General features: G+C 38.6%; 1 protein-coding gene across 6 annotated transcripts in view; it reads right to left on the bottom strand.

The window, feature by feature from the left end:
* The window catches only part of RPS6KA2 (ribosomal protein S6 kinase A2), a 547,475-nt gene that overhangs the window by 85,095 nt on the left and 440,617 nt on the right, over positions 1 to 21,763 (bottom strand). For all 6 annotated transcript variants that reach the window (XM_078155047.1, XM_078155048.1, XM_078155049.1 and 3 more), the window contains 2 exons: positions 15,723 to 15,793; positions 10,147 to 10,235 (listed from right to left, as the gene is read on the bottom strand). In XM_078155047.1, the coding sequence (XP_078011173.1) occupies positions 10,147 to 10,235; positions 15,723 to 15,793 (160 nt within the window). The remainder of the gene's footprint in view (positions 1 to 10,146; positions 10,236 to 15,722; positions 15,794 to 21,763) is intronic.

The raw sequence follows: 21,763 nt of genomic DNA, 5'->3' as shown, positions 1-21,763 counted from the left end.
GCAGGGAAAGGCTTCTTGTAAAAGATGAGATTTATGCTGAGTTTTGAAGGAGGCCAGGAAGGGTGGGAAGCACAAGTAGGGAGAGAGATTTTATGTATGACAGCCAGTGAAAAGCCATGGAACCAGGAAATAGAGCTGTTATATTTGAGGGAGAGAAAGTAGACAAGTATAGCTGGATTACTGGTAGAATATGTGGAGGGGACAGTAAGGATTGGAAGGGTAGGAAGGGATCATGTTGTAAAATCTATCTAAATGCCAGATAGAGCATTTTATAGTATTTGAAACTGTAGGTTGTAACTCAATGGTTCATTGAGTGGTGGAGGTGGGGTGACATGGTCAGACCTATGCATTCGGAAAATCACTTTGGAAGCTGAATGGAGGATTGATTGAAGTGAGGAAAGCCTTTAGGCAGAGACAAATAAGAAAGCTATTAAAATAGTCTAAGTGGGAGGAGACAAAGGCCTGTACAAGGGTGGTATCTCTGTGGATGGATGAAACTTGGCAGCAGATTGGGTAAATGTAGTTGGTGTGAGAGAGGAGTCTGGGATGATACTGAGGTTGTGAGCCTGGGTGATGGGGAGGATGGTGGTTTCTCAACAGTAATAGGGAATTTGAGAAGAGGGGATAGTTTTGGAGGAAAAATAATAAATTTGGTTTTAGACATGTTGAGTTTGAGATACCTCCAGGATATCCAATTGAAGATGTGCAGATGGCATTTAGTAATGAGGACTAGAGCTCAGGGGAGAGATCAGGGCTGGATATGTCAATCTGAGAATCATCCACATAGAAGTGACAAATGAACCCATGGGAGCCAATGAAATCATGAAAATAGTATGGAGGGAGAAGAGATGAAAGCCCAGGACAGAGCCATTCAGGATACTCATGCTTAATGGGCATGTCATGGATGGACATCCAGCAAAGGAGACTATGAATGAGTGGTCCAACAGGTAGGAGGAGAATCAGGAGAGATCCAGAGAGGAGAGAGGATCTAGGAAGAGGAGAGAGGATGATCAACAGTGTTGAATGCTATAGAAAACAGGTCAAGAAGGATGAGAATTTAGAAAAGGACATTTAATTTCGCAATTAAGAGATCATCAGTAACTTTGGAGAGAGCAATTTCAATTGAAAGATGAGGTTAGAAGCCAGATTTCAGTTGCTATAGAGGGAATTAGAAATGGTCTTCTGCCAAAAAACATCTCAACTGGCTTTCTGTAGCTCTTTAAATTCCACTATTAGAGGTTCATTCCTTTGGGTTATGACTCTGCAACTCTTGGAGAGAATAGTGGAAAGAACACAAGATTAGGAATTTTGGAGAGAGAATTCCAATTCAATTCTGCCACTGCTAAAGATAGCGCATACACGTATAAGAAATTGTGTTTTACAAAGCTACTTACAATTCAATTCTGCCACTGCTAAAGATAGCGCATACACATATAAGAAATTGTGTTTTACAAAGCTACTTAAGTACATTTGATCCTCACAACAATTACCTCTGGGGTAATTCAGATATAATTATTTTACAGATGAAGAAACTGAGAAGTAGAGAGGCCAAGTGATTTGTGCAAAGTCACATAGCTAATAAACAAGGCTTTGAATTCAAGTTCCATCATTCCAAATCCAATGTGATTTTTCACCGTATTATAGCAACCTCTTGCCCTGTTCCCTCCCCAATCATCACAGCCACCAAGTTAATTTAAGAAGGATTTTTTTTTTGGGGGGGCAATATCTACATGAGCCATCCTTATAGTTCAGCCACAGGGCTGTGAGATTCCTAAGTGAACAAATAATCAACTGAGAATAGGTAACAACCTATACTTTTCCCAGGAGTAGCCACTGACTGATGAGCTAACCAGTACATCAAAGTAGCAAAGAAGAGCAAATATTGGTTTCAAATATATTCAGTGTAGGATTTTGGAAACACCAATCAACATATAATTGATTCACTACTTATATTGAATTTTGTATGCAAATCTCTTAACATCCTTTGCTAAGTAATAGTTTATTAGTCAGATTCTATCTACTTTAGGTATTTGAACGTGAGAAAATTTCATTTCTTTAAAAAAAGGTTTATAATTTTGCCAGCTGCCCCCAGTTTATTTAAATTAGTGAGATTTATTGTATTTCAATCTCCTGGATTCTCAGTGGAATAATCTGGTCAATTGCAGAAATTTGTTTCTGCTCATTTATCTTATTTCCTTTGGGAATTTGTTAACCTCCAAAGCATGCGGATATACATGTATCATGAAGAAAAGATGAATAAACAAGAAACTGTACAGATTTCCTCCCCCTTACACATTGTCCACTGAATTGCTTCCTTTGCATTTATCATTTATATATAATCCAATTTGTACTTCATACAGTCTCTTGAGATAGTGAACAATAATTTCAACGTTTGAATATCAGCAACTTTTCAGTCTTGCTAAGTATCTGGTTCAGGAAGTCATTGTCCCTATTAAGCAATGATGGGGAAAACTACCTTCAGAAGGGAAAGGATGTCAGAACCAAGGCTGATGAGTGAGCCATAAGATTCCCAAGCTACTCTACACAAAAGGTCAAGAGTGTGACTAAGTGCAGAAGAATCACAGAAAGAAAAGATAGCTTTCTTGTCTGTTCCTTTTCTTCTGGTTCACTCATTTCTTTAGAGGAGAGGGTTTTCTCTTAAACCAAAGAGGGACAATGAAGAGATCAGAGCACATTGATTTTTCTTAATAAAAAATATGAACTGAAATTTTTTCTTCAACCATTAGCTAGTTTGAAAAGCAAAGCTGAATTCTGGGTAGCTTGCATAAGGGGCTCCCTGAGGAAGGCTGAATCAGGATGGTTTGTCTTCTCTAGCAGATTAGAGTAAGGATTCATTTCTTTCTTTTCTTCTTTCCTTCCTTCCTTTTTGTCAAGGCTATATAGCTTTGTCTCTTATCATCATCAGATTTCCAGCACAATCTTCAGTGTTCTGGTAGTCTGCCCTTATAGACTTCTGTCAGGGATGAGGATATTTATGATGCTAAGGTAAACAGGACCTTTTCCATTATTCCTCCTCCTCATAATTATCTCAGTAGAGGGGATACAAAGGTTTAAGAATGCCTGTTTAATATCCCTCAAAACGGTGAGGCTTTCATTACAGGAATAAGGGCTTGCTAGTAACTATGTCCATTGTCATCTTCCTCTGCTTCCTATTTTACTACCAAACAGCAGAAAAAGTGATGTGTATCCACTTTCAGAAAACATAGAGGCTGAACTGGAGAGCAAGGAAGAAATTTCTATTATTATAATCCTAGGAATGTTCACATAGAGAACTACTCTCTTATATTTCCCAGTGAAGAGATTTCCATATATCTAAGTGAGAGTGGAAGGGAACGGAACTGGGAGGATTAGGAGACATACAGATAATAAAGGCAAATACCATTTTAATTTTGCATTTATCCGCACTGCTTAGCAGAGTGTCTGGCACATCACAGGTTCTTAATAAATATTCACTGATTGACAATTACTACTTAGATTTTTCATTCTCTTAAGATTCTTCCCCTCTTTTTCACCCTATAGCTAATCAGCATGTCTGGTGAAAAAGGGTCGGTAACACAACGTGAATAGTAGGCTGAACAGCAAATCTTTTCTTAAAGAAAAAGCATGCCATAAAGTAAGTTGCTACAGTGGATAGAGTGCTGGGCCTGGAGTCAGAAGACTCGTCTTCCTGAGTTCAAATCTGACCTGGGATACTTTCTAGCTGTGTTACCCTGGGCAGATCACTTCACCCTGTTTGCCTCTGTTTCCTCATCTATAAAATGAATTGGAAAAGGAAAGGGCAAACCACTCCAGTATCTTTGCTAAGAAAACCTCAAATGGGGTCACAAAGAGTCAGACACAACTGAATAACAACAGTGACAATAGCAAGTTTCACAGAGAAATTTAGAAGTATAGTCTCATTTTGTGAAAATGCAGATTAGTTTTTCATGGGAATCAAATTAAATAATGATTCTGTCTACCACCTCTACCAGAGAGAAAAAGAAATCTTTAAATAATAATTCAATCTCATGGTTTTTAGCTCATAGGATCACAGATATAATGCTAGAAGGGACCTAGTGGTCATCTAATCCAATCTACTAATTTTATACGTGAGGAAACTGAGGCTCAGCTGTCATGTAGAGTGTAAGCTGCAAAGCTGGCATTTGAACCCACAATTTAGTTTGTTTTCACCCAGCTGAGAATAATATTATATAGCTTAAAGACTAAGATTACATATATTTCATCTTCTTTCTTGAGGTATTTAAAATCCTAACACTCTCCATTTTTATTACAATATGAAAGATTTGCTGACATCTCTAAAGAGTAGTGAGACCATGATAGCAGAAAGATAGCAGAAGCCAGCTAGTTAAAAGATCTATAGAGTAAAAGTCTGGTACAATCTCTGTAGGTTGGAGGAAGATTTGTATTATAAACTTCACACTAAAGATTAAAAAATCAAGCTTCAACTTCATGACATTTCATTTTTCAAGCTCCCCAACTTAAATAAGGGCAAATAAAAGTGCTTTAGTCATCAAAAACACAAAAATAGCTTCTGGGAAATTTCACAGGCAGGATGAAGCAGTTGTTAGAGAAGCCCTTGAAGCATCATATTTCAATTCCTGACTGAATCTGAGAAAAGCTGAATGTTGGGGTTTATGGGTTCAAAGACTGGAATAAAACTAAGCGTGTAGCTTTAATATATGCCTTTGAATCAAGGTTCTTATGCCTGACATCTTACCCTAAAGATGAAGATTAATGTCCCTTTTGAAACCACAGTGACAGGTTTAAAAAAATTTTGTAAGACTATGAGCATTTGGCTTGAATTCTTTTAATAGAGTTATCAAAAGAAATTACATATACACTTGTCTCTATTTAAAATGTGTATGTGTCTGCGCATGTGAACACTAGTTTTAAATCTCTAGTGCTTTCCTTTTTAATCTGTTTTTAGAAACTACCATCAGCAGTTTCAAGTAGAAAATTCTACATTATTGAGTCTTTCCCAGTCCAGAGGCAAAGATGCTCCAACCAGTTAAGAGAGAAGATCTTGAAATCCAGTCTTATGGTAGCTTCTAGGGTTAAGTCCTATAGCTACAATCCAGAGGCCTCAGAGCTCACAACATTAGAGACAGTATGGAGCCATTGGCTGAATTTTAGGATAGGCTTGCCAGATAGTTTAGAAGGCTTCTATTGTTAGTGGAAAGATGGGGAGGGAAGATAGACTCCAATTCTTTTGGCTCAAGCCATGGAAAAGGCTTCTGTTATTGGAGCTGAAAGGAAAATCAAAAGAAGATAAACTGGAAAGTGTTTTCCTGAATCCTTGGAAATGGACTGATCAATTGACAGTGACATAACCAATAATCTACGATGGAGCTATTCCTAAATACAGTCTTTTTTCTTTGGGATTCTGATCCCTCACTGGGTCATTCTGCCTATATGTATAGTTGGAAATTTCTCTTCCCTGAGAAACATAAATCTTCATTCTTTTCACTGACAAAAGTGAAGATGGTACTCTATAATGATAATAATAATAATAATAATAATAATAAAAATGTAATAAAAATATTTATATAACACTTACTATGTGCCAGGTACTATACTAAGCATTTTACAATGATTATCTCCTTAGATCCTCACAACAACCCTGGGAGGTAGGTGTTATTATTATCCCCATTTTACAGATAAGAAAACTGAGGCAAACAGAAGTTGACAGACTTATCCAGGGTCACACAGGGCTATTAGATACCCGAGGCCATTTTTTCCCCTTCCCCCCACTTAATAGTATTTTATTTTTTCCAAGTACATGTAAAGATAGTTTTCAACATTCACTTTCATAAGATTTTGAGTTCCAAATTTTCTTCTCCTTCCCCTCCTCCCCAAAATGGCAAGCAATCTGATATAGGCTATACATATAAAATCGTATTAAACATACTTCCACATTAGTCATGTTATGAAAGAAGAATCAGAACAAAAGGGAAAAACCATGAGAAAGAAAAAAAAAGAGAAAATAGTATGCTTTGATCTGCATTCAGGCTCTATAATTCTTTCTTTGGATACGGACAACGTTTTCCATCATGAGTCTTTTGGAATTGCTGAGACCATATTTGAACTCAGGTCTTCCTGATTCCAGGTCCAGAGTTCTATCCATCGTGCCCTATTTTAAATTTAACTTTAATTTTTTATCATTTCATACTCAAAGAAGATGGAGCCGTTAATGTCAGTTTCCCAAATCTGCCAGGTTAATCTGATCACAAAGTCTCTAATGCTCTTTATTTTTAAACTAATATTGCTCTGTGTTTATATCAGCTTCATTTCCAAATATTTCACTCCCCCCTCTCCATACAAGCCTTATAACAAATATTTTAAAAAACAATTCAGTGAAACTCACCAAGCCACCAACTGAGTCAAAGTATATACAATTTTCCACACCATAGTCCTCCATCACCATATAGTCAACTTTCATTGTTTTTTTTGGCCACACTAGGTAGCAGAGCTGATATTCAAATCCATATCCTCTGACTCCATTGGCAGTACCCTATGCATTGAATCACTTTTTTTGGGGGGTAGGCAATTGGGGTTAAGTGATTTGCCCAGGGTCACAGAGCTAGTAAATGTTTGAGGCTGGATTTGAACTCAGATCCTCCTGACTTCAGAGCTGGCACTCTATCCACTGTGCCACCTAGCTGCCCCTGAATCACTACTTCTAATAGTCATAGTAAATGACTATTACAATAGATGGTTAACATGGCAGGTACACTGTGGTGACTAGTAGATAGAAAGACTTTTAATCTAACAGATTTGTATTTAAACCTCAACTCTAACACTTCATCAAATCCCATGGTTCTTAGGTATAAAGATGGAAAGACACTCAGAAGCAATCTTGTACAATTCCATTTTAGAGATGAAGAAACTGAGGACCAGAGAGGTTGGATGATTAAATTCAAGGCCCTATAAGAGGTGAGATTTAAACCTAGTCTGACTCCAGTCAATGCTCTGGACTACATAACCGTACAATCATTGGCAAGGCACTTAACCCCTATATGGCTCCATTTCCTCAATCCCCTTAAATGGGGATACTTTTTTTGTGCTGTCATAAGGTTGTTATGAGGATTAAATTAAATAATGTACACAAAGAATTTTGGCAACCATATGTTGCTAAATAAATGTCAGCTGTTGATATTAGAAGAGAGTGTACCATAGTGAACTCCAAGTTAGGAAAGCCTGGGGTTTGAATTCTGCATCTGTTACTTATTAGCTATGTGATCACAGGCAAATCACTTAACCTCTCTGATTTTAGGTTTTCTCATTTGTAAACTGGGGAAAACAATATGTAAGTATACCTACCTAAATCAGTAGGTATAGGGGCTGGTCCTGGATATCATTAATATAGGCAACTTCCAGGTTAGGAATTGCCCTCTACCAATGCGTGTTGGCACTGTCTTTGCAACTTAGAGTCTTAGGGAATTACCTAGAGCTCTGGAGGTGGGGTGAAGGGTGGTTAAATGATTAGCTTGGGTCATAAGCCCATTTGCATCAGGACTGGAACCCAGGTCTTTGAGGCCAGCTCTCCATCCACTAAGCTAGGTTACCCCTCTGTTTAAAGAACTTTATAATCTTTAAGCATAAAACAAATACCAGCTGTTATTACTTTTCACTGCCTTTGTTTTTTTTGCCTTCCCATGTCCTGCCAACCCTTAATGATAGGACACTGGAAAATCCATATATTTTTGGAAATACATGGGAAAAGAAAAGAAGACTTAGCTGATCTCTAACTGAAAGGATTCAATGTTTTCTTCTGGACTTCGAAGGAAGGAGAGGCCCCCAGTTTTTAAAAGAACCAAGCACCTGAAGTGCTAAATTTTAATGTTTACAAGATCCTAGGTTTTGTGGCTATTTTTTCCAAAGCAAAATAGTAGAAAAATAAAAAAATTGAGTTTCCTCAAAGCAGCATGGAATGACCAGTATGATGCTTCTCATTCTATGAATAGATAATTCACAATTTGGGAAGCTTGGACATGATTGTATCTTGAGAAAGGGAAAACGTGTAAGAATTGAAGTCAGGATATCCCACACATAGACAATCAAATTATTGTTCTTCTCTTTAAAATCCAGTTACTTAAGGAACGGAGGGAAATGAAAGTTAATCCTTAAATACGTAGGGTATCAGCCTAAATCCTGACATCCCTGAAAAATCCAATGTGCAAATAGAAAATAATGAACAAAACCATCACAGGGATGCCATGAGGATCAAATATGAAAGTCCTTTGAAAAGTACAAAGTACTCCACAAATGCAAAGTATTAATATGAAATATTAATACTTTCTGGTTTTGCAAATACTAGGTGTGTTGCAATGATTATAGGTAGCCTTTTTATTCATTAGTGCCTTATGTGACTGTGGTGACCCATCTCATGATGCAAGTTGCTACTGATGTATGAATTTTTATGTGTATAAATAAGTTTAAGTAAAAGACTCAGTCCCTGGGTAGGATTAGATCCATTTATCACTTAAAGTATATTGAAGTTGTGAAACATAGATGGAACTTGGGGGTCTGATAATCTTTACGCCCTGTTTCTCTTGTTTTCTGCCTTTTTTAAGCAGAAAAAAATGAATTTTGAAGAGGATCACTGAAGAGGCTTAATTTTATTTTACAGCATTTAGAAATACATAGAAAAATAGAACTTAGAGGTAGAAGGATTCTCAGTGATCCTCTAGGGCCATAGAAATCAGTATTTTAGAGATGATGAAACAGACCTTGAAAGATTAAATGACTTGCCAAGGTCAGAGAATGGTTATATATCTGTGGGGGTAATAAATAAGTGGTGTTACCTATAACTATATACGAGCACAGCCATCTCAGCTGAAGGGGAGTGGAGGGCTTTCCATAAAATACCTGACCTTGTTCAGTTTCTCTGATTTAAGCACAGTGAATATAAGGATTGTATGAATCTCAAGGCAGAGGGTAGGAACACTCCTTTAAGGGCAACGTGCCCATATTATATTCATTACCAGGACCTCTTACCCAAGGGCCACTGGACATTTACTATTACTTTGGAGGTTGCTGCTGTGCCATGCCATGAAAGTTCCTCTCTGATGTTGTCCACTTAGGTCAATTGCTTAGCATATTAATGATTAATAAAGGAAAAGAAGACTAGGCAGGATTATTGGTGATCTACATTAGGAGAGGGTGTTTTCACTTTGGGAGTTTCTTGTACCAATGAAGTCACACCAGACCCAACACAAAATCTTTTAAGTATGTTAGAAAAGTTTGCTATTTTAAGAAATCCTTAGTAAATTATTTGTGCGGAGATTTGTAAGGAAAAAAAATCACCCCATAATTGACTTTTCTTTTCTTTCTTTTTGGTAAACCAAGTTCTTCATAATGCTGGGTTTGCATCAAGTGGGGGAAAACCCACATTTAAAGGAACTTGCAATTAAAAATCCTATTTTCAGTTTTACAATAGATTTTTTAAGCAGAAATATTGGTTTATGGAATGTCTACCAATCTGTACTGTTTGTACAGTTTATGGTCCTTGAGAGTTCCCTGGGCACTGAGAAGATGAATCACTTTCCCAACATCACACAGCTAGTATCTAACGAAGTCAAACCTTGAACCCATAACTTCCTGACTGAGGCTAGTTCTCTATCAATAACCACATGATACCACAACCCATAATGCCTTTTTTTGAGGTTGGAAACTAGTTAGAAACTTGCTCTAAAAGTAATGAAAATAAGTTGTGTGGATTTTTTTTTTTATTAATTCTTACCATAATTTTACAGAACCCCCCCCCCCAAATACATTGCATCCTGGAAATTAGATCCAGCTGCCTCTCCAGAAACTAGATGCTTTATCTTTTTGCATTTTTCCCACATGAAGGAATGGCTTATGTATATGATTGTAACAGAGATTTGCCACTTGCAGTTCTCAGAGAAACTGATCATGGGTGCAGCTTATGCTCTGGGGGGCCAATGCTGTATGCATCAGCTTTTCTGCTCTTCCTTGGGAACTCTTCTGTTACTACTGAGTTCTCAATCTCAGTAGGAATAGCCCTAGATAATGTTTAGGGGGAGGGAAGAACAAATGGTCACATCTACATTATCAGTCAGAATTGCATGGGGACGCACAGGAATGACACACGTTCACTCATACCTAGTCTGTTGGAAGGGTTCCTTTTGAAGAGTGCTCGCAGCAAACTCTGGGCTTCAATGCTTAGGAACTGAGGCATCCCGAGCTTGGCTCTGAAAAATATAAGAGAGTTTTGTCATATATGTAAATATGTAAAACAGAGGAAGGGAGCCCCTTCTGAAGACTGTCTGAAACACTGACTAGTCAGTGCCGGCATCTGAAGTCCAGGGACCCAGATCCTCCTCTGTGTCAGCCAGGAGCACACCTGTCTCATTGAAGCATTAGCAGTCTTTCTGTGATTCTGCCACTCAGATTCATCGATGTTCTTGGCTAAAAGCAAGATCTGAATGTATCCAAGGTGCCCCCAAAGTCTTAGTTCAGTCTTGAGCTTTAATATTCAAAACTGCACTAAGACTTCTGGGGACACCCTGCATTTCTAGCAAGTGACAGGACTTCTCATTTGCTTCAGAGATTTCACTAACTTCAGAAATGGATAGATATACTTTATATCCACTTACCCTTTGAATGAAGTTCATTACCTAATTCAGCCTTAGCATCTATATAATAACTTCAACTAAAGCTTCAAGGGCATAATAATAATAGCTTATATTTCTATAGCATTCTAATGTCTGCAAAGTGCTCTATATGTTTGGGGGTTGTTGTTATCCCTATTTTACAGATGAGGAAACTGAGGCTAAGAGAGTTCAGTGATTTGCTCAGGGTCATACAGCTAGTAAATGTCTGAGGTAGGATTCAAAGTCAGGTTGTCCCAAGTCCCAGTCTAGCACTGTAAGCACTGTGCCAGCTGTGAAAGGAAACCAGGTCACAAAGTTGAATTTTCCATGTTGCCAAGTTAGGTGAGTCATATTAGAGGGATAACTTGAGCTTCCTTATTCTATTGCTAGAATACCAGTCTGCTGGAACACCAGTTCTCAAAATATGGAGCAATGCATTTAGAGAAGAAGGTGACAGAGGAAGGGGAGGAGAGGAATAAGAAGGAGAAGAAGTGGGGAGGGAAAAAGGGGGAGAGAAGTAGTAGAGGAAGAAGTGGAGAAGAGGAAAAGGAGGAGGAGAAGCAGAAAGAGAAGGAGGAGAAGAAAGAAGGGGAGGAAAAAGGAGAGGAAGAACAAGAAGGAGAAGGAGGAGGAAGAGAAGGAAGGGGAGAGGTGAGGGAGGAGGGGAGGAGGAGAAGGAGGAGAAGAAGACATCTTGTATTTTTGGCAAGATGGGCATAATCTTTCTATTACATCAAAAGAATCACTTTTAGGCTTTTCTTTCATAGAGAACTATTTCTATTCCTTCTGTTCCAATGAAATTTTGAGTATGGCTCATCTCATAAAGAAGCAAATAATTCACCAAAAAGCATTGAAAATGCCTACATTGTTCCAGGCACTGTGCTAGGGTTTAGGGATAGGAAGACAGAGAAAGAAACAATCTCTATTCTCTAGGAGCTGATGAAGTCACAGCTCCAAATAAATTAGGGAATGGTATGCTCTATTTTAAAGTACAAATATATAAATATTCAGATTTTTTTTTAAAGTAGAAAATTAGGATGGGATGCTGGTAGGTGGCAGCAGCAGGATTATTTGTTTTCCAAAAGGATTCACAATAGGGTTCCTTTAAATTGCTTCCCTCTTTCATTTAAAATAAGATTTAATTTACAAAAATTTTAGCTTATGTTCCACTTTTCAGGAAGCTCTCTGTTGTACAAAATGGCAAGTGTATGCACCGTCAGCAGGGCTGGGGGTGGAGGGTGGCTAAGCAGACTAGCTCTTGGATTCTTCTGCTGGCTGTAATTTTATTCTCTTAATTGTGAGTTTGTAGATGCCTTTCCAGAATGCACTGTCTCCTCCCTCCCTCCTCTCATTCGTTTTCCCATGCCTATCTTCCCTCTTTCTTTTTTGACTTTTGCATTTCCTGAAACTATGAGGGAGATAAGGATATGCTTAAATGGTAGATACACTGCCATGTTCAGGTTTCTTTATCCCCCAAACCAAGTCTAAGTGTAAAAAAAAATTCTTGACAGTAATTAGGATAATGAGCTAAACTAAGTTATTATAATTATTATTTTTTGCCAAGAACAATTTGCAAATAAAGGATAAAAAATGTAATCAGGGACTTCCAATGAATGAACTAGGGAATGGTAAGGAGACTCAGCCAGCAAATGGATGCCTTTAGATTTGATTTTAATGCTTAGAAAAGGTGGCACATTAATTATAAAGGTAGACAGGTTCCTCTAACAGCTATTAATTAGGATCGTCCAGGTAGAAATAGTTTAAGTTTTCCACAATCACCCCATCATATTCCAGGAAAGTTGTCTAAGAAGAGGGAATCTGTCCTTTGCCTTGCTTAATGCTTGATTTCTCAATGGAGGCTGTATTCTCACATTAGAGTGAATGCTAGGGCCAGGACTGGTTTTATCAAGACTGTTAAGAAGGCAAAGTGGTTTTGGGGAACCCCCTCAAATGCTGCCCTTTTCAAAAATCTCACTCTTCCAAGGACCCGGTATCAGAGTCTTTGGCTCTGTCTTAGAGGGAAGGAAGTTATCTGGTTAAAGTGTTAGTACAGGTAATACTTGTGTTGAAAGGTAGTGTGGGTACTGGATAAGGAGTTGGGTTTGGAGGCAGGAAGACCATTTTTCAAGTCTTACCCTTGGCACATTCTAGCTGTGTGACCATGGGCAAGTTGCTTGGTTCCAGGGAACTCTCTAAAAACTATTACTAGCTGATCTGCCTCACTGGAAGGAATTTTCATTAGTGTGGGGAATTCCCTAAGTGGATGAAAGTATAGATCAAGATCAAAATCTGAGCTTATTTACATTTTCAAAGACTATAAGGGCAATGACTTAAAGGAATGAATATTTAATTTTGGTAATTTATTTTTGTACTAAAGCAACTGAATAAGAATATATTTGGGGACGAGGACACCTGTCTAGTGCCCCTGAAATCACCTTGAATTTATTGGGAGTTCTACTAAGGACATCTAGAACTTTAAGTAGAAAGCACAATAATGACTCAGAGCAGGGGTTCTTAATTTGGGGTTTGTAAACTTTTTTTTTTGATAACTGCATTTCACTACAATTGATTTCCTTCATTTGTATTTTATTTTATGCATTTCTGTTTTTTACTTTAGGATGAGTTTGCAGGTTTCATCAGACTGACAAAGGGACCTAATCAACCACAATAACAAACAAACAAACAAAACTAAGAATCCTTGATGTGGAGGTTAGGCTAGATCTAGAGAAGTCTGGGAATGTGAACCTAGACTAGAGAGTGCCTGGTTGGCAAAAAGCTGTCAAGGATATATGTTTATTCCTGAGATAGCTTAGGATTGTATCTGTGTTGAACCTGGGTAATACTATAAATATAGTCCCTCAGAGGCAACTTAAGCTATGCACCCCGCCTCCTTCTTATGGATCACCAGATGAAATCAATTTCCGATGCAGAGCAGGTTTTTGCAATGATGAGCAAGGCATGTGTTGTGAAATTGATAGGACAGAACATCTCTATCTACAGAGCTAGTATGAGGGATAAAGAGAAAAAATTAAACTTGATTTCAGGCATGGATTCAGGAGTCTTGACCAATCATTATTGATTGCCTACAGTCTGCTATTGAGAAGTTTCTGGATTACCTAGAGCAAGGAGGAAGATGGCTGTATTTCTTTCTATTCCAGCAATTGCAAAATGATGCTAATCACCATCAGCATCTGGCAGAGAGACAGTGACCCACCCAAGGTCAATCAGAGCAAGCCAGATGCAGAGAGGAATGAGAAGAGAATCTTTTTCCCAATCAGTTGGTCAACACTCTTCTCTTGCTTTCCTGAATCCACTAAATCACACTGGCTCTTGGCTTTTGTGGTGGCCAAAGCAAATGACTCAGTTCAGAACCCTTGCTGTTAACATAATTAACTTTTACTTGGGGTTTTTACTAACAAGTCACTAAGGTTAGAGTAACTGATCTTTCAGGGGTCCCCCTTCACTTTCTAGGTGGCAAGGTGGATAGAGTGATGGCCTTGGAGTCAGGAGGACCCAAGTTCAAATCCAGCCTCAGACACTTACTAGCTGTATGACCCTGGGCAAGTCACTTAACCTTATTTGCCTCAGTTTCCTCACATGTAAAATGAGCTGAAGAAGGAAAGGGCAAACCGCTCCAGTGTCTTTGTCAAGAAAATACCCAAAATGACTAAAGCAACTCAACAACAATAACAACCAACTCTAGGATAATAATAGTTATAATAATAACAACTATTATCATGTGATATAGCATTTTATGATTTGTGTTGTTGTTGGGGGTTTAGTCATTTAGTCATATCTGATGCTTCATGACCCTGTGGCTCATAATGTCCATGGGGCATTCTTGGCAAAGATGTTGGGGTGGCTAGCCAAAGGTTGGCAAAACTCCTTACAAATATGCCATTTTATCCTCATAACAATTTTGGCAGGTAAGTGTTGTGGGATTCTGATGGCAAACATCAATTCTTGGTTAGAGAGTTCACCAGAATCTTTCAGTATGATTTCCCACACCCAGACATTTATTTCATGCATAGATGGAAGTTAAGTTGATATTCTGCAACTAAATATATTGCTAATAGTCTATTGTTATTTCCAACCACCTACTTAAGATTTGTACTCTTAGAAGCAAATGTAGAGCTTGACATCATACAGTACTATTAAGAACTGCACCGGACTAACATTTCTCTAATCACACAGGCTGTTTCTGCCCCAGCCAAGCTCCTACCTTCTTCCTGGTAACCCCTCCCTTCTGTCCTCTCTCTTTTTTGAAATCCATTTTTGTAATCCTCTGTTGGTTTGCAAACTTCCAAATTAGGAATTTCCAGCTTCCTAGATAATTGGCAACTCTCTGTTTGTGAATTAGGAAAACAGACCATAGCCATCTGAGCAGAAGGGGTGTGTGGGGTGGGGGAGCTTCTGTAAAATACCTGGTCTTGTTTAGTTTCTGAGTTGCCATGATGGAACCAGGAACATTGCCTTTTGAGGGTTCAGGGTAAATATGCAAAGGGTTTTGGGGGTATGTTGTGGCAATACCATAATAAAGTATGACTTTGTACAATGTTATCAGGTCCGTCATGCCCAAGGCTCCTGGGTGATATCATTGATTATATTCCTTCATGTTCTGCCTTAGTGGTGTTCGCCCTAGTTCCAGGGTACGGAGCGAGTAGGTTAGTCAAGTTTGGAGATGGCAGCTACAGTCTCTGTTTGGGTGATGAATCCTGATGTCTTAGCACCTTTGCCCTGTGGGTCCTGCTTCCCCCACAGTGCTCCCTTGGTTGTCTCCAGTTAAGCCTTTAAAGCAGAGGTTATTACCAATTTGTTTCATGGACCTCTTTGGCACTCTGGTGAAGCCTATGGACCCTTTCTCAATTAGATATTTTTAAATGCATAAAAACAAATAACATTACCAAAAAATTACACTTAATTATGAAAAAAAATTAAAAGTTCTCAGATCTCATATTAACCCCTGCTAAATCAATAACCTTTTGCATTGTCTGAATCATCTGATTCTCCTGAGAAACTCTCCTTACTCCTAGCAATCAGCCATAATAATGAGAATGTGCTCAAATGATGAGTTTTATTACTTACTTGAGGATGAGGGCCATGGTCTCCTTTCTGTCCTTTCCTTGGAATGGTAGTGACCCTGTCAGCATCTCAAACTGCAGAATAACAAATAAAATGATGAATCCCATGGCCATATACTCACAAACTATAGCTATATAAACTTAGTGACTTGGTGACCCAGGCAGCAGAAAACACAAATCAGTCTTGTATAGGTTAGAAAATCAACTCCTTTAAAAGCAAATGCTTTGGAAAGTAGACAGTGACATCAACTATATTTGCTATATTTATATAGTTATAAAATAATTTTCTCATTTGACCTTTACTATAAAGTATATAAGTATTATCCTTATTTCCATTTTACATATGGGGAAACAGTCTCAGAGAAGTTAACTAATTTGCTTTAGTAAGTAGAAAATGGCAGAACTGGGGTTCAAGCCCAGATCTTTTGATTGTAAATGCAAGACTCTTCCTAACACACCATGGATATAAGAGATGCCAAATACGCTGGATGGAGTTTTATGCTGTCGGGTGATAGACCTGAAATGGAAATAGAAAATCACAATACATGTGCCCTTACCACTCCAGGTAGAGAAGAGTACTAAATGGATAGCTGCTAGGCTGGAATCTCTAATGAAAAGCAAGTTTTGAGGCTTGCCTTTTTCCAAACAATAAATTTCTTTCAAGTGCTCATTTCCCGTAGCCCACAAAGCTTTAAATTAGATGTAAGCTGGCAGTAGTGGAGCATTTACATGGTCTTATCACAGTAGTACTAACATCTGGCTAGTTCTGATTTATAAGCTACAGCTCCTACTCCCCCTCCTCCCTCCCCAAAAGACCAGCCCTTGATAAGATCCCTATTCTAATTGAAGGGAGCCAAGTATCATTCTCTCCATGGTTCTTTGGCAGTCTAAGTTACAAGGGAGGGCAGTCACGGAGCAGATGTTTATGTGATCTTGTTAAATTTGTACCATGCTTAATTGCTTAGGCTAACGTGGTGGCATATTTCTCCATCTCATTTTTATTGCCACCCCCTTGAAATTCAGGCCCCACTTCTGAAAAGCTATTTTCAGATCTCTGCCTGTTTGGGTGGTTGGAGACAGCTCGACAATAATCAAATGTGCTGTCCTTTGCATACGAGGATGGCGATCACAAGAGCGTGACATTCACACAGGGGTTTAAAATTTGCCAAGTATTTTGCGTACAGTCTCATGTGGACCTCACCACAACTCTCCGAAGTAGGGCACTACAGATGGTTTCCTTCCAAACTCAGGTCAACAACCATCTATTTCATGAGACCTTTCCCGATTGCACCCGGCTGCTAGTGCCTCTCCCTCCCCCACTGCCTAGTATTGATTCTGTATGTGGAAGGATAGGGAGGGGGGAGGGGGAGAGAGGAAGAAAGAGAAGGAGGAGAAGGGAGAACATAATGAATTTATAGCTTCAAAATTAGGGAGACCTGGATTTAAATCTTGCCTTTGACACACACATGCTGTGTGACCCTGAACAAGTTACTTAAATTATAGTGCTCCAGAGGCTACTCTCCAAGAGAAATCTGCTTCGGTAAAGGGAGTTTCCCCAATACTAATCACAGATCCAATCTCGCTCTCACTTCTCCTCCCCTGCCGGCTACAAATCACGGCTTGATTTCTTTTATTTTTGATTTCTTGATTGTTTAGATTTAAGAAAGGAATGGAGAAAACGCTGATAATGCAGATTAAATCTAAAAGTGTGTCTCACATGTATATCTCCCCTTCCTCTCCAGAGCTGGTTATTAAACATTTACCATCACAACCTCGCTTTTATGTGTTGTCTTCCTCTATTAGAATAGAAGCTCGTTGAGGATAGGAAAGATAGTTTTGCTTATTATTTGCATTTTTTTTTTGCTTATTTTTGCTTATATTTGCATTCCTAGTACTTAGCACAGAGCTTGGCATGCAGTAAGTGCTTAAAAATGCTTTATCTATTAGGATAAGGAGGTACAAAATTAGCTAGTTGTGATGGTCTAAAAAAAAGTTATGATGCACAGTAAAAAAGGGGAGGGGAGGGGAGTATCATCTTAGGCACAAGGCCCCAAATAAGAAAGGTTTATTCTCTGCTGTGATCTGACATATATAGACTACATCTGTGGGGCCTTCTACATTTTGAAAGGCATTAGCAAGCTTGAAGCTCATTTACAGTAGATCAAACAGGATTGTGAAAAGCCTGAAGCCTGTGGCACATGAGGACATATTGAAGCACTGGGAAGGTTTCCCAGAGAGGAAAGACCCAGGATGGGCAAGATGGTGTTGATCAATTACTTGAAGGGTGGGCCATATGGAAGAGGAATCAAACTTTATTTTTAGTTTGGACCTAGAAAGCAGAACTAGAAACAATGGGTAGAAGTTGTAGGGAGACTGATTTGGCTTGATAAAATAAGGGGGAAAAAATCTTTAACAATTCATAGGGCATCTAAGCAGTCTGGTGGATTGAGTGCTGAGCCTGGAGACAAAAAGACAGGCATTCAAATGTGGCTTCTGACACTTAACCAGCTGTGTGACCCTAGGCAAGTCATTTAACCCTGTTTGTCTCAGTCTCTCATCTGTAAATGAGTAATTATCTTTTCTTTTTTTCTATTTTACTATGTTATGGAAATGCTTGTTTTATTAAGTTCAGAATAAAATAAATAAAAAAGTATTTGCATATTGAAAAAAATAAGCTGGAGAAGGAAATGGCAAATCACTCCAGCATCTCTGCCAAGAAAACCCCAAATGGGGTCACGGAGAGTCAGCTATGACTAAAAAATGACATAACAATTCAAAAATGTCCAACAGTGGAGTAGATGTCTCAAGTTAAATCATAAGCTTTCCTTTATCTAAGTTAAAATGTGCTGAATAAAACACATTGCTATTAATAAAATATTTATACTACTGATATTCAATAGCCTATTTTTTTCTTTGAAGACTTCTAAGTCCCACAATAGGCTGGGACAGCAACAAGATGCTAGCCATACAATAGGCACTCAATGATACTTGTGGGCCCGATTTATATAGCACTCAGTGCTATCTCTGGGTCCATGCTGCTGCTTAACATGTGCTTCTTAGTGAGGATCGTGGTCATACTTGGTATATTTTTTTTTTAAGCTGTCATCAATCTACTGACATTTCATCTCTATTTCCTCAACAGCCCCTCACAAATCCAGAGAAGGAGATCATTTCATTATGACTGCCAAGAATAGAGTCACTCAGGAGTTGTTTGAAGGCATTTTATCATTCCATTTAATCAGGAACTGATTTATATGAATCCCTGGAACATTATGCATATTAAGCCTTTTGGCTCGGGTAGACCACATTGCCGTACTGACCAAGTTATCCAACGCACATTGAAAAAAGACAGCTCACCTTTGAGACCCAGGCTATAGCAGAATGTGCTTAACAAGAGCTCCTGGAGAATCATTTACAAATTACCACCTGTTAAGGCCAGACCCTGATGTTCTGCTGAGTGGGTTTTACATGGAGCCCTGCCCCCATTTGGGCCATAGATTCAGTATCTACCCAGTCATCAGGATGGGCTTCACAGCTGCTGCTGTCTTCTGTTGTGCCTCTGACTAGAAAGCAAGAAATAGGACAGTAGCAGAGAGATCCCTAAGTGGACACTTCCTTTACTACCAAAAGACTGAATCCTGGATATAACTATGGCTCAAGCAGCCCTGTAGGGGAAAGTCTTCAGGGCCCAGCGAAGGTGGGACCCTTCATGGTTCATGAAGTGGGTCTTTCTGGGGAGTGAGGGGCTAAAAGTCAGACATTTTACTTGGTGGCCCAGACTTTAAATTTATGTCACTGATGGAAATCCTCAAAGTAAATTAAAGGTGCTATTTTAATCCTAAAGGTTATACAATATATATTCACAGTTCATTTGAACAAATATTGATATATACATGGTAGGTGTTAGATGAAATGCAAAGTGGGACATTCATGTCTGTGTATATGTACATACAGTAGAATGGTCATGCAAATTACCTGTTTATTCTTCTATAGCTGTCTTGTATTGGGGACTGACTACATATCTTTTTTTTTTTTTGGCTAGGCAATAGGGTTAAGTGACTTGCTCAGGGTCACACAGTTAGTAAGTATCAAGTGTCTGATTCTGGATTTGAACTCAGGTCTTCCTGATTCCAGGGCTGGTGCTCTGTCATATCTTTTATTTAGATATCTTTGTATGTATAAATACCTGTCATACCATAAGGAATTCTTTGAGAAAAACCAGCCTAAATAATGTGAAAGTAACCCTTTGTCAGTAAAAATGCTTCTACCTACAAAATTCTGCAAGGAAGGGACACAAAAAGACCAATGTAAGATGATCCTATAAATAAGATGTTTTCTGGAGGCTGTGTGATACTAATACCATTGACCTGGAGACTTGGACCCTAGTTCTGGTTCTGCCACTAATTAGTGGTATGAGTTTGGGAAAGTTTGGATTTCTTTTTCCTCATCTGTAATCTGAAGGGACTAGAATATTGTTGCTGCTAAATCATTTTTCAGTCACGTCTGAGTCTTTGTGATCCCATTTGGGTTTTCTTGGCAAAGATATTAAAATGGTTACAATTTCCTTCTCCAGCTCATTTTACAGATGAGAAAACTGAAGCAAATAGGGTTAAGTGACCTGCCCAGGCTCACACAGCTAATAAGTGCCTGAGGCCAGATTTGAACTCAGGAAGACGTCTTTCTGACTCCTGTCCCAGAACGCTATGCACTATGGCGCCACCTAGCTGCCCTGATGGGACAGAACTAGATAATTACTAAAATCCTTTCCAGTTCTTGGATTTTGAGTTTATGAAATAAAAAAAAATCTCTCAATGCCTAGGAAACTCTCTAAGACTATAACGAACAGGAATTGCCGGTCAGCATGAGTGGAGGGTATTTCCACACTAGGAGTTCCCCATATCAAGTAAATAATAGGTTGGGACAGAAAAAGAAAAAAGAAAAAAAGTCCACAAGAATTAATCAAAACATCTACGTGGAAAGCAATTTCCAGCCTGATGTAGCAGTATGCTAATAATTTCCTAAGGACGTAAATATGAATACTATTTTAAAAAATGTTTTTATCAAGTCACAAGTTTCCAACAGAGGAAACTCAGTCCTTCTCAAGGAGATTCACGTAGAGTAGCAATACAGTCTTTTTACAGTTCTGTGAAAGGAAGGATGGAAGGAAGGAAGGGAAGAAAGGAAGGAAGGAAGGAAAAAAGAAGGAAAGGAAGAAAGGAAGGAAGGAAGGAAGAAAGGAAGGAAGGAAGGAAGAAAGGAAGGAAGGAAGGGAAGGAAGAAATGCAACTATAGTTTTTTTACAGGCTTCCATCTTCGGTGAAGTGAACCAGTGACTATGTGGGAGACCAAACAATCTCCTTGGTGTATGAATTTAATGGCTTTTAACTTTCCTTAGCAAAGCAAACAGAAGGTGCCTCATGAACCAAGTGAATTTTATGAGCTGGTCTCTTCATGAGCTAAGGCTATTATTCACACACTACATTTCCCCCTATTCCCTCCCAATGGACCGTTGTATGGAGAATGTACCAGACACAGCCAGAAGACCTGGAGGTAAATCTCAGCTCTTGTTGTTTGGCCATAGGCAAATCATTTCACCTCTGTGCACCTTGGCATACCCTTCTGTACAGTGGGGATATGAATATTTGAATTAATTAATAGGATTGTTGTCAAGAATTTTGTAAAATGTAGTGCTATATCAATCTGGGTTGTTATTATTTTTATTACTGGAGGAAAAGAGAATTCACATTAGGGAGGCAGCATGATACAGAAAAGAGTACTAGTTCTGGAGTCAGAGGTCCTGAGTTCAAATCATACCTCTTTCATTTACTACTAGTGAGACATTAGGTAAATCATTTGATCTGTCTGGTTAAATTTTCCTTCTTCTTCCTCATCTCTAAAATTAGGGGACTGGACTGGATGACGTCTGTGGGTCCCTTTCAGTTCTAATGAAGCAGTGTGGTGGCATAGTAGATAAAAAGGCCAATGGAATCGGGAAGACCTGAGTTTGAATTATCCTCAGATAATTACATACATAACATTAATAGT

This window comes from Phascolarctos cinereus, unplaced genomic scaffold (genome assembly GCF_003287225.1).
Source record: "Phascolarctos cinereus isolate Bilbo 61053 unplaced genomic scaffold, phaCin_HiC Scaffold_5;HRSCAF=322, whole genome shotgun sequence".
NCBI classification, from domain to species: Eukaryota; Metazoa; Chordata; class Mammalia; order Diprotodontia; family Phascolarctidae; genus Phascolarctos; species Phascolarctos cinereus.
Note: the sequence above shows the minus strand (reverse complement) of the source record. Positions and strands in the feature narration are given on the sequence as shown.